Source organism: Ostrea edulis, chromosome 7 (genome assembly GCF_947568905.1).
Source record: "Ostrea edulis chromosome 7, xbOstEdul1.1, whole genome shotgun sequence".
NCBI lineage: Eukaryota > Metazoa > Mollusca > Bivalvia > Ostreida > Ostreidae > Ostrea > Ostrea edulis.
The window spans coordinates 10,843,984-10,856,516 of NC_079170.1; the positions used below are offsets into that span (position 1 = coordinate 10,843,984).

The 12,533-nt window shown below is 34.9% G+C and overlaps 1 protein-coding gene across 2 annotated transcripts in view; it reads right to left on the reverse strand.

Moving 5' to 3' along the window:
* The window catches only part of LOC125655721 (ankyrin repeat, PH and SEC7 domain containing protein secG-like), a 47,232-nt gene extending 44,705 nt beyond the window's left edge, over positions 1–2,527 (reverse strand). Inside the window, exons 1-3 of one of the 2 annotated variants that reach the window (XM_056143277.1) lie at positions 2,309–2,460; positions 1,064–1,250; positions 181–291 (exon numbers count right to left, since the gene is read on the reverse strand). In XM_056143277.1, the coding sequence (XP_055999252.1) occupies positions 181–291; positions 1,064–1,250; positions 2,309–2,398 (388 nt within the window). In that variant the 5' untranslated portion in view covers positions 2,399–2,460. Of the gene's footprint in view, positions 1–180; positions 292–1,063; positions 1,251–2,308 lie in introns of both variants that reach the window. The other variant, XM_048886158.2, reaches the window with a different exon arrangement.
* Between the last annotated feature and the right edge of the window lie 10,006 nt (positions 2,528–12,533).

A 12,533-nucleotide genomic window follows, 5' to 3' on the forward strand; every position in this document is an offset into this window, starting at 1 on the left:
TTTATCATATATATATTCAAAACGTCGAGTGCCTGTGGTATCTTGTTATTTGTAAATTGAAAAAGCAAAGAAACAACTTTAGACACGAACAACACCACAGCAATTTAACAAGAACGAAGTTTGTAAAACATTTTGCTTAAATACATGTGGCGATGAGACGACATTTTGAAGGTCACTTACATTTGTATATCTCGTTACTGTAGTAAAATGTATCGGGGCATCCACAAGGAAAGGTTTTAGCACAAGGAAAATGATTAAGTATTCCATCCGCCGCAAGCTCAAGACAATTTCCTGTAAAAAAAACATAAACTGGAGATTCATGGTTGGAGACATGGAGGTAAAATGGGTAACTAAATATAAAAATGTTTGGACATAGTAACTAATTATGTACCATTTTTATGAGTTGCGTATAGAAGTTACAGTGAAATGGATCCTGATTTGTAGCACGTTGTATTATATGAAGTATGGTTAAAGTAATCCCCTCGCCCATTCCTACAAACCCTCAGCGCATTGTATTCTTCATTCTCAGTATATCATATATGGTATTGAGATCAAAGCTACATCTGCACATGTTTTAACTCTGTTGAGGTGCTTGCTTTGTAACCGGAAGGTCGAGATCTTGGCAGACGCGTCAAACCCAAGAGATAAAGGGTGGATATCACGATAGACGCGTGAAACTAAAGAGATGAGAGGTGGAGATTCTGACAGTAGGTGAAAATAAAGAGATGGAAGGTGGAGATCATGATAGACGCATGGAAATAAAGAGGTGGAAGGTGGAGATCCTGACAGACGCGCAAAAGCAAACAAGTGGTGACTGTTCCGTCGCCAAGCTCCTGACATTAGAAGTGACAGTCACGGATGTTTTGGATGTGACAGTAAAGGTTGGCAAGATAAAGAACCCTCATTGCGATGGTTGTAAACTCCATGCACAGTTCCAAATTAGAGGCACTTCACCTATAGCTGGTGACGTCTCTTTATGGGTGACTGTCTCAAATGGGACGTAAAACAACATGATAAAAACAAACAAATAAACAATCAAACAAACAAACAAACAAACAAATACCTTCATGAAATGGAAGTTTCTTTCCCCATGTGTAGCAGAACTCTACAAGTGACGTCATGTATTTATCTGGAACACAGTGGTAGCCTTGCGTTTCGGTACAATTCAGTCTGTCCGAGGCAGCATCCCAATCTTCCTTGTTTAATGGACATTGTCTAACTAAACTCACATTGAATGTATATCCGTAATTCTGCATGAAAAAATAAAATTTATTTATTGTTTATATAAATTATCTACCCTTATGAATTTTGAGCCGCATGTATCTACAGAGCAATACTATTCCATCATTGACTGAACCTAGACATGGCGAATAATTCTATTGTTATTCCATCATTGACTGAATCTAGACAAGGTGAATATTTCTATTGTTATTCCATCACTGACTGAACCTAGATAAGGTGAATATTTCTAGTGTTATTCCATTATTGACTGAACCTAGATAAGGTGAATATTTCTATTGTTATTCCATCATTGACTGAATCTAGACAAGGTGAATATATCTAGTGTTATTCCATCAATGACTGAACCTAGACAAGATGAATGTTTGTATTGTTATTCCATCATTGACTGAACCTAGATAAGGTGAATATTTCTATTGTTATTCCATCATTGACTGAACCTAGATAAGGTGAATATTTCTATTGTTATTCCATCATTGACTGAACCTAGATAAGGTGAATATTTCTATTGTTATTCCATCAATGACTGAACCTAGACAAGGTGAATATTTCTATTGTTATTTCATCATTGACTGAACCTAGACAAGGTGAATATTTCTATTGTTATTTCATCATTGACTGAACCTAGACAAGGTGAATATTTCTATTGTTATTCCATCACTGATTGAACCTAGATAAGGTGAATATTTCTATTGTTATTCCATCAGTGACTGAACCTAGATAAGGTGAATATTTCTATTGTTATTCCATCATTGACTGAACCTAGATAAGGTGAATATTTCTATTGTTATTCCATCATTGACTGAACCTAGATAAGGTGAATATTTCTATTGTTATTCCATCAATGACTGAACCTAGACAAGGTGAATATTTCTATTGTTATTTCATCATTGACTGAACCTAGACAAGGTGAATATTTCTATTGTTATTTCATCATTGACTGAACCTAGACAAGGTGAATATTTCTATTGTTATTCCATCACTGATTGAACCTAGATAAGGTGAATATTTCTATTGTTATTCCATCAGTGACTGAACCTAGATAAGGTGAATGTTTCTATATACATACCAGTTCAGATGGTTCCTCGTAAGTTTCATGTAAAAGAGTTAAAAACAGAACACAGCACAAAATCCTCCGAATGCAAATTTCCATGTTCATTATATGATGATGTCGATTTTGAAGCAAATAAAAAAAAAATCTAAAACGGATCGAGGAAGAAATGAATTTCAGGAAGTTTAACGTTCAACATCCGCTGTTATTATCTAATCATTATGATAGCAGTGCATGTATGAGGTATGTTAAGTAGAAAAGTACAAATATAGAAAAAAATATGTATTATTAAGGAAGAATGAGGAATTTCAGGAAATATCTTGCTCGGTAATACTTATACATGTGATACACATTTAAAACATTGTGGTTCTGTGTCTGCGTACAATACATTAATTTCACAGTATTGAGTGATGCATCGTTAGAGGATGTGAATTTCAGAAGGATTAGCTCTCAATATTATAAGCATACCACTTGGAGTTCATTATCAAACAATACACATGCACTATATGTATACATACCAACGCTTCTAAGTATATTATACCTTGTCAGTAAACACATGTGACATTTATTCTACGTGGCAGTACGTTTCCGGTGGGGTCCACACTGTATAACTTTTGTCACAACCTTCTGTCCACCCTCTGTGTCCGCGCTTATATGGGGTTATATTTCAACTCTCTTATTTAATGTTAACACATAGATTTCTCCCATTGCTGTCTATGAAAGCGACGATTTCTCTGATTTCTCACCTCTGATGTGTCCAGGGGTCCATGTTTGCTAAGCTCTCTATTTTGTATTACTGTATTTTGTACATCAAAATTGGTACCCTATAAGTTTTACATATAGGAGTTATGGGATTGATCACTGTTCGTTATCTTCGCCTTTCAATAAAGATTTTTGCGAAAACCCATGACATAACATGAGGATCGATCTATCTTAAAGACCTGGCTTTTTGATATCATAGACAGCTGCTTCTACAATACAAATGGAACACGGAAGTCACCCCCAATAATTACTTTGTTAAGCACCACTCTGATTCTACGCACAGATACACTAAAGTTGATATTATAAACATCCTGGAGTTCGTCATTGACAATATTTTCGTAGTCTTTGGTGATCAGGTCTTCCAACATGTAAATTCAATATATCCCAGTGAATTCGAAAAGACCCCATAGAGTATTTCACATCTGCTTTTATTTGGATATTTAATTGAACATAGATGTTAACGGCCAACTAACAACTCAACTTTATGACAAACGGGGTGACTTCAACGTTCCCACCGATAACTTCCTGTATTTATGTGGTAATATTCCATTATCACCTGCATATGATGTTTATGCTTCTCAACTAATTCGAGACCATGTTATGCATATGATGAATGTTTACATCGAGGCAAGCTAATGACTGATAACTTGACGTGTAACAGGCTTCAACAGCCTCGTTTAAAATCAGTATTTCACAGATTTTCTAGTCATTATAAGGATCTATTTTACAAATACGATCTGTCATAATGTAAAATGCAGTCTGACGTTTTTCATACCATTGTGAGACCATTATTTACACTCTGATTTTGACTACGAATTACTCCGTTTACATGATAAAGATATAGGGCAGGTATGACCAATGAACAGGAGATACTCACTTTTCAAAACACCTGTTCTTCCTCTTGTGCATCCAGAGGTCCCTTCATTGTATTCTCAGTAGGTAAATCTTTTTCGTCAGTTCCTCCTTAATATTTATTTATTTGTTTGTGTCGTTGGTCATTCTAGTGCTTTATATAATGTTTGTACTTGACCTCTAGGTATCGGATGTTCTTGGAATGTTCTTTCATATAATCTTATATAATTTATACCATTTCCTCCTGTTTTTTTTTTATTGTTTTTCATACATCCCACATTTCTTTGTCATGGAGGTGATCAAAGAATTAAATCATTTAATTGGCGACAGAACTTCATCTCTATTATGAGTTCTGTCGAAGATTATGCCAGACTATGGGCTAAATATGAAAAAGAAGAACTTGATACATTGTCAGAATGGGTTAAAAGCATAAGAGGGATATTAAAATCCCGCATTAGACACATGAAAACAAAAGTACGTACCATCTATCCTACTGTGTTTAGTAAACCAGAAGTGATAAAAGAATTAGATAGGTTACATGAGGAATATGTTTTGGTTCCAGCTGACAAGGCTAGTAACAACATTGTCTTTGTTTGTAAGGCTCATTATTACAACTGTATTTTAAACGAACTTGGCATTAATTCCACACTTGGTAATCATACTTATACTCTAACTGCCCTTTCAAAAGACGAAATTCTTCAAAACCATGCTTCAGTTTTAGACACATTTAATATTCCAGTCAATGGGTCGAATGAATATGAGTTACCGTACCTATACTGGATTCCTAAACTACATAAAAACCCTTACAAACAAAGATACATTGCTGGATCCAGTAAGTGCTCTACCAAGCCCCTATCTTTACTCCTCACGAAAATGTTAACAGCTGTGAAGGAGAAACTTCAAACTTACTGTGCGACTACATATGCCAGAAGTGGTGTTAATCAAATGTGGATTCTAAAAAATTCTAAAGAACTTTTGGTAAACTTGAAATCACAGAATTTTTCCCAAATCAATAGCATTAAAACCTAGGACTTTTCAACACTATACACGACCATTCCTCACGATAAATTAAAGACTAGACTTTTTGACATCATAGACATTTGCTTCTTCAACAAAAACGGAAAACGGAAATATTCATATCTAGTGATCAGTCATTCAAAAACTTACTTTGTTAAACACCACTCTGATTCCACGCACAAGTACTCTGAAGTTGAAATAAAAAATATGCTAGAGTTCCTCATTGACAATATCTTCGTGGTCTTTGGTGATCAGGTCTTCCAACAGTCTGTTGGAATTCCCTTGGGCACGAATTGTGCTCCTTTGTTAGCTGACCTGTTTTTATATTCATATGAAGCAGAATTTATTCAAAAACTTCTACGTGAGAAGAAAAAATCTTTCGCTGTGACCTTCAATTCGACTTTTAGATATATCGATGACGTTTTGTCTATTAACAATGATAGCTTTCATTCATATGTCGATTTGATATATCCCTGTGAGCTCGAAATAAAGGACACCACAGAGTCGTCCACTTCTGCTTCATACTTAGATATTTTATTGAAAGTAGACATTAACGGCAAACTAACAACTCAACTGTATGACAAACGGGATGATTTCAGCTTCTCCATCGTCAACTTCCCACATTTATGTAGCAATATTCCATTATCATCTGCATATGGTGTTTATATATCTCAACTGATTCGATATGCAAGAGCTTGTTCTGGGTATAGTCAGTTTTTAAATCGAGGTAAGCTACTGACAAACAAGTTGATGGTACAGGAATTTCAACAGTCTCGATTGAAGTCAGCATTTCGCAAATTCTATGGTCGTTATAACGATCTAGTTCGTCAATACAACCTCGCATTGGGTCAATGCTGTCTGACGTGTTTCATACCGATTGTTAAGCCGTTCTTGGCACACTGATTTTAACTGCGGATAACTCCGTTTACCTGATCAGGATATGGGGCTCACGGCGGGTGTGACCGGTCAACAGGGGATGCTTACTCCTCCTAGGCACCTGATCCCACCTCTGGTGTGTCCAGGGGTCCGTGTTTGCCCAACTATCTATTTTGTATTGCTTGTAGGAATTATGAGATTGATCACTGTTCGTTATCTTCACCTTGCATAGGTTACATGAGGAATTTTTGTTTGTAATATTCATTATTACAACTGTATTTTAAACGAACTTGGCATCAATTCTACATTTGGTAATCCATCTGCTCTCTCAAAAGATGACATTCTTCAAAACCACGCTTCAGTTGTGGACACATTTAATATTCCAGTCAACGGGATGGATGAATATGAGTTACCGTACCTATATTGGATTCCAAAACTTCACAAAATCCTTACAAATACATATCGCTGGATCCAATATTGTTTTACTAAGCCTCTATGTTTGCTCCTCACGAAAATATTAACGCGGTGAAGGAGAAACCCCAAACGTGATGTGCCACAACATATGCCAGAAGTGGTGTCAATCACATGTGGATTCTTAAAAGAATTGGAAGAAGGAAAGGTTCATATCTAGTGATCAGTCATCCAAGAAATTACGTTGTTACCGTAGTTCCGCCCTCCTGTGACCTCCTAAGATTTTGCAAAATCAAGGATTTATCTAGGTTTATGCATGATAGGAACATGTTGGAGTTTATTCCAATTGTTCTTGTAAAAAATCTTGTTCAACATGAAATATTTTAAAAGTCTAACGTATATTTAAATAATCAATATGTTTCAAAATATTGAATCCAAGGGAAATAACTCTGTTTTCATTGAATCCTTTATCAAGTTAATTATGCGATAGATTTTCTGGATTTTTTTACAGAAATTTTGAATAGTTTTGTGAAGAAACAGTTTCATGAAATTATTGTGAATACTATTGTGTCGTTTTAACCAGTTTTTTTGTGAAAGTTTGATAATGCTGTTGAAGAAAAAAATGCAATTTTGTGACGTTGATATCTGATTTTGTATATGTATGTCTCACATTTTAAAAATGGGATGACCTATGTATTTTCTTTGATAAGTTATTAGTTTTGATATTAATAAACTGAAATAAATAAACATTTTAAACTTTTATCAGTTCATAATGCGAGTATGGAGTTATCTTAAACACCACTCTGATTCTACGAATAAGTACTTTGAAGTTGAAAGAAAAAATATGTTGGAGTTCCTCCCTGACAATATCTTCGTAGTCCTCAAACATCCATGAGCCCGAATTGTGCTCCTTTGTTAACTGACCTGTTTTTATATTCTTATGAAGCAGAGTTAATTCAAAAGTTTCTACATGAAAAGAAAAAAATCTCTTGCTGTGGCCTTCAATTTGACATTTAGATATACAGATGACGGTTTATCTATGAACAATAATCTCTGTGAACTCGAGATAAAAGATACCTTAGAGCCTCCATATCTACCTTGTACTTAGATATCTTATTGAAAATAAATATTATCGGACAACTAAAAACTCAACTTCATGAAAAACGGGATAATTTCAGCTTCTCCATCGTCAACTTCCCATATTCATGTAGCAATATTTTCTTATCACCTGTATATGGTGTTTATATCTCTCAAATGATTCGATACACAAAAGCTTATTCTGCGTATGATCAGTTTTTAAATCGAGGAAGGCTACTGACAAAGAAGTAGATTTTACAAGGGTTTCAACAGTCTCGTTTAAAGTCAGCATTTCGCAAATTCTATGGTCTTTATAGTGATCTTATTTGCAAGTACAACCTGGCATTTGCTAAATGTTGTCTGACATGTTTCTTACCAATTGTAAGGTCGTTCTTTACATACTGATTTGGACTACAGATTACTACGTTTACCTTATCAAGATAGACGGTTGACGGTTTGGGTAAGTGGTGGACAGGGGACGGTTACTGGTCCATGACACAATTTCACCGTTCTGGTGTTTCTAGGGGTCCGAGTATGCCGTATCTCAATTTCATATTTACTACAGGACTTATAACTGTTAGTTAACTTTACCTTTTCATAAAAACTAATATATATATTCCAAGTGTTATCAAAACTCTCCACATTTAGTAATGGAAAATACGTTATAATTCATTCGCATAATTATACTGATCTTTATTTTCATTTTCTCACCGATAACTTTAAACTATCACAAGGTATATAAGCCCGGATTACAGGTTGTGTTTGTAAATAAGATCTTTATAACACCAATGTTCCGATTTAAGAAATAAATTTCATTTTTAAAAAAATATATACATTAAAATACGATTCACATCGGTATCTTTAATGTAATGCTAAAGCGCGTAAATTATCGCAGGTGATAGGTGATATTAACGAACAGTGATCAATCTCAAAACAATCTCATGCGTTTTCAAAACTGAAATTGATTTTTTGATGTTTACATTATACTTTCATTTCTGTCAGCATTCCTACCCATTCAAATATGTATACTATATTTATTATGATTTGTAAAGATATGAAACAAGGTCAAACCTTGAAATAAATCAAATTTTTGCCATAAAAATCGATAGACATAATATAAAAGCTTTTCCTTAAGGAGATATTGGTCAGATCAAGTTTTTTAAGATAGTAGGTCAAGGTCACAAGATCAAATATGATTGTATCACAAGGTCATTTTGCCATAAAAAAAAATCTATATTCAAAATATTAAAGCTCTACCTTAAATACTTCTGAAAATATTTAATGAATTGTATTTTCTTAAAAGGAGGTGAAATTTCGAGGTCACAATGTCAGATGTTATAGTAGGAAATAAAAGGTATTGTGATAAGAAATTTATGTACAGGACATGAAAGATCTATCTTAAATAGTTCAGGGGATATTGAATAGGTCATACTTTTTAATGTAGGTCTAACTCCCAGGTCAAGGTCATAAGGTCAAAGTCTTGCCATAAGGAATCTCTATAGAAAAAATTAAATTCCAGCTTAAATATTTACGGATCTGTTAAATAGGTTAAGTTTTCTTAAAAGTAGGTCAAACTCCGAGTTCAACGTCACAAAGTTCATGATATGAAATGAAAGATCTACCTCAGGAGATATTGAATAAGTAAGATTTGTATTAAAAGTAGGTCACACTTCCTGGTCAAGGTCACAATATCATACAAAATTGCATCTTCCCGTAAGGTGTGTATATACTAAATATAAAAGGCTCACGGCGGGTGTGACCGGTCAACAGGGGATGCTTACTCCTCCTAGGCACCTGATCCCACCTCTGGTGTGTCCAGGGGTCCGTGTTTGCCCAACTATCTATTTTGTATTGCTTGTAGGAGTTATGAGATTGATCACTGTTCGTTATCTTCACCTTATATAGTTCAAGAGAACTATTAAAATATTTTTCCTATATATCAGCATATAACACTTTGATACCCTATTTTGGTCCCACTCTACCTCTGGGAGCTATGGATTGCACAAATTTGGATTTGTTAAAGGTCAACAAGATTTCATGTATATTCCACTTTTCTGGCCCTGAGCGTTTTGAAAAGAAAGTTTTAAAAGATTTTCCCTATATAACAACTCTCTATTTTGTATTGCTTACAGGACTTATGAGATTGATCGCTGTTGGTTATCTTCGCCTTTTATACCCCTATGTAAAACTTGTTCCCCCTTTCATGGTCCCACTCTAACCCCATGGGCATGATGTTAACAAACTAGAATTTGGACTATGTCAGGAAGCTTTCATTTAAACCCCCCCCCCCAAAAAAAATCACCGTACGGTTTCTCCATGGATCAGTGAATGTGGGCGGAGCTTATCCATGGTCAATGTTATTTACCTGGAATTTACCTGGCCAAGAGATCAGTTGTGTATATTTTTATGATATACACAGGAAACTTCTCAGGTTATCACAAATTATGCTTAGTGTCTTGATTTGTGCAAAAAAAAAATAATCAAAATGTCTACCTACATGCATACCGCATTTCTATTTCCCGTAAACCTTCAAACTTGGTCATATTTATGTATTGCAGATAACAGGTTTAGCCCATTTTTAAACCTGTGCTTTTTAAAACTTCTAATTAAACTATTATATATCGTATATAAATAACTTCCTAAATATGGGGATGCTTACTCCTCCTAGGCACCTGATCCCACCTCTGGTGTGTCCAGGGGTCCGTGTTTGCCCATCTATCTATTTTGTATTGCTTGTAGGAATTATGAGATTGATCACTGTTCGTTATCTTCACCTTGCATTACCCGGCGTTTCCGGGCACTTCCTGGTGTCCTGGGAGTTCGCGGTGTCGTGGGTGTAGTAGGTAAAATATCCATGTTTCGAGAGAATGAATAAATCCAAGTAGATCTGTGTACATGAACAACCAAATGAAGAATGATCAAGATACCCCTCAATATGGGCCGTCTGTAGGGTTTCTGTGGCTGTATTGTTTGTGTAATGGTGGTATCCCAAACAGAAGCTGATACGAAGTCTACCCCCCTCCTCCCTCTCTCTTTAGGGTTTCTGTGGACGTAGTGTTTGTGTAACGATGGCATCCCAAACAGAAGCTGAAACGAAGTCTACACCCCCTCCTCTCTCTCTTTAGAGTTTCTGTGGACGTAGTGTTTGTGTAACGATGGCATCCCAAACAGAAACTGACACGAAGTCTACACCCCCTCCCCCCCCTCTCTCTCTTTAGAGTTTCTGTGGACGTAGTGTTTGTGTAACGATGGTATCGTAAACAGAAGCTGAAACATAGCTAGTCTACCCCCCCTCCTTCTCTCTCCCTTACTCTCAATCATTGACTAAATAAGTAATTATTGTCATACGTATGCAACACTATTGTCATACCATATTATTTCATCTATCTTTATAATTGCTACAGTTTTACACATTTCTCTCTCTCTCTTTATAAATATAGAACTGTCTCTCTCTCTCTCTCTCTCTCTCTCTCTCTCTCTCTCTGAATATAAATATAAAGCCGTGATAAATTATGAATAGAAATATCTGAATAACTTATTTATACATTTTTACTATTGTTTGATTTCTGATTGTATGTGGTATCCCAAACAGAAGCATTTTTTTTTTTTACTACTGTAACAGTTTTACGCATGAGTAATATAACCATTACACGTTGATGTGCTGCGCCAATAAAGAATTGTTCCTTTTTTATAAATATAAAGTCATAATAAATCATTAATAGAAAATATTCCAATAACTTGTGTTTTATTTTTATTTTTTTTTTTTATATTATTTTTGTTTGATTTCTGATTGTTTAATATATAATACATGTATATAGATGAAGAGAGAAAATACGATGATAAATTGCATTGTGTAGGGGACGTTAGCCATTAAAATATTCTAGGTGCGAGTCAATGCTATCAAAACTTAGGTATACCAGGGCTTTCCTTGAGATCTAAAGACTGTTGGTCATCATTAGCCATGATTGTTATGAAAACATCTTTCTGAGGTAGCAGTAGACTACAGTCTCTGCAACCTAAGCTCTATTGGTAAAAGTTTGATTGACCAGCGTCTTATCATTGATCACCACACAGGTAAAATTTGGGGGCGTTAACTTAAAGTTGGGTCTTTAAGGTATCCGATCCATAAAAGCATTTATTTTCACAAAAAGTCAATATCTGTAGCACTAAATCATTTGTGAAAACAAAATGCCTGATTTTTAGCGAGATAAAGATGGCAGAGAGAGAATAGATGATGCCACATCTATTTATAGTGAATTAGATTTTGTTGTCAGAGTTATCTCCTCTTGTAGAAATGTAGAAAAAAATTAAGTATTTTCATAATTTGTATTGTGACCTTTACTTTCCTTCACATATTTTGAAAGACCATGGTAATAGGAATCTTTTCACCATGATCTTTCTTTGGAAATTATATTCTAATTGACTTGATATGTCAGAAATGTGTTTTTCTCATAGGGATTGATCTTAATCTCTAAAACAGATATTTCTTATATGTCTTGTCAATTTTGAAAATTCTTCTGGTGAATCACTGTGTACAATAACTATTTTTCATTTGATACCAAGTTTTGTATTACATAACAGTTAATTATTGGGAAAAATGGGGGGTTTATGGAGCGGATACCTTAAATGTAAACTTTACTGGCCCAGTAGCACTTGAGAGAAGATTTTTAAGATTTTCTTTATTTGATCCAATGTAAAACTTTGTGCCCCCACCTACCCCCTAGGGTCTTCATCGTAACAAAATTGAATCTGCACTATGTTCATGTGGAAGCTATCATCAGGATTGTAACTTACCCATTTCATTTACAGACACATACTCTGGATTATGACCATCATTGGTAAAAATTATTACAGAATGTCATTGAATCAAATCATTCATTACCATGTTTCCGAGATTTCTTTGTGAGGTAACATTTGTATATTACAAATCGATACAGTGCAAGCTTCTCAACGACAATTAGAGTCAAGATGTGTGAAAATTGCAATGTAAATTTCAACTTTTCTGGCCTAGTGGTTCTTGAGAAGATTTGTCCTATATAATTGTATGTGAAATCTTAATCCCCTATTTTGGTCCCACCCTACCCCGCTGGCCATGATTTTAACAAACTTGAATCTGCACTATGACAGGAATTTTTCATGCAAATGTAAACTTTTCTGGGTCAGTGATTCTTGAGAAGATGATTTTTAAAGATTTTCCCTATATATTCTCCTGTTAAACTTTGATCTCCTATTATGGCCCCAACCTAAG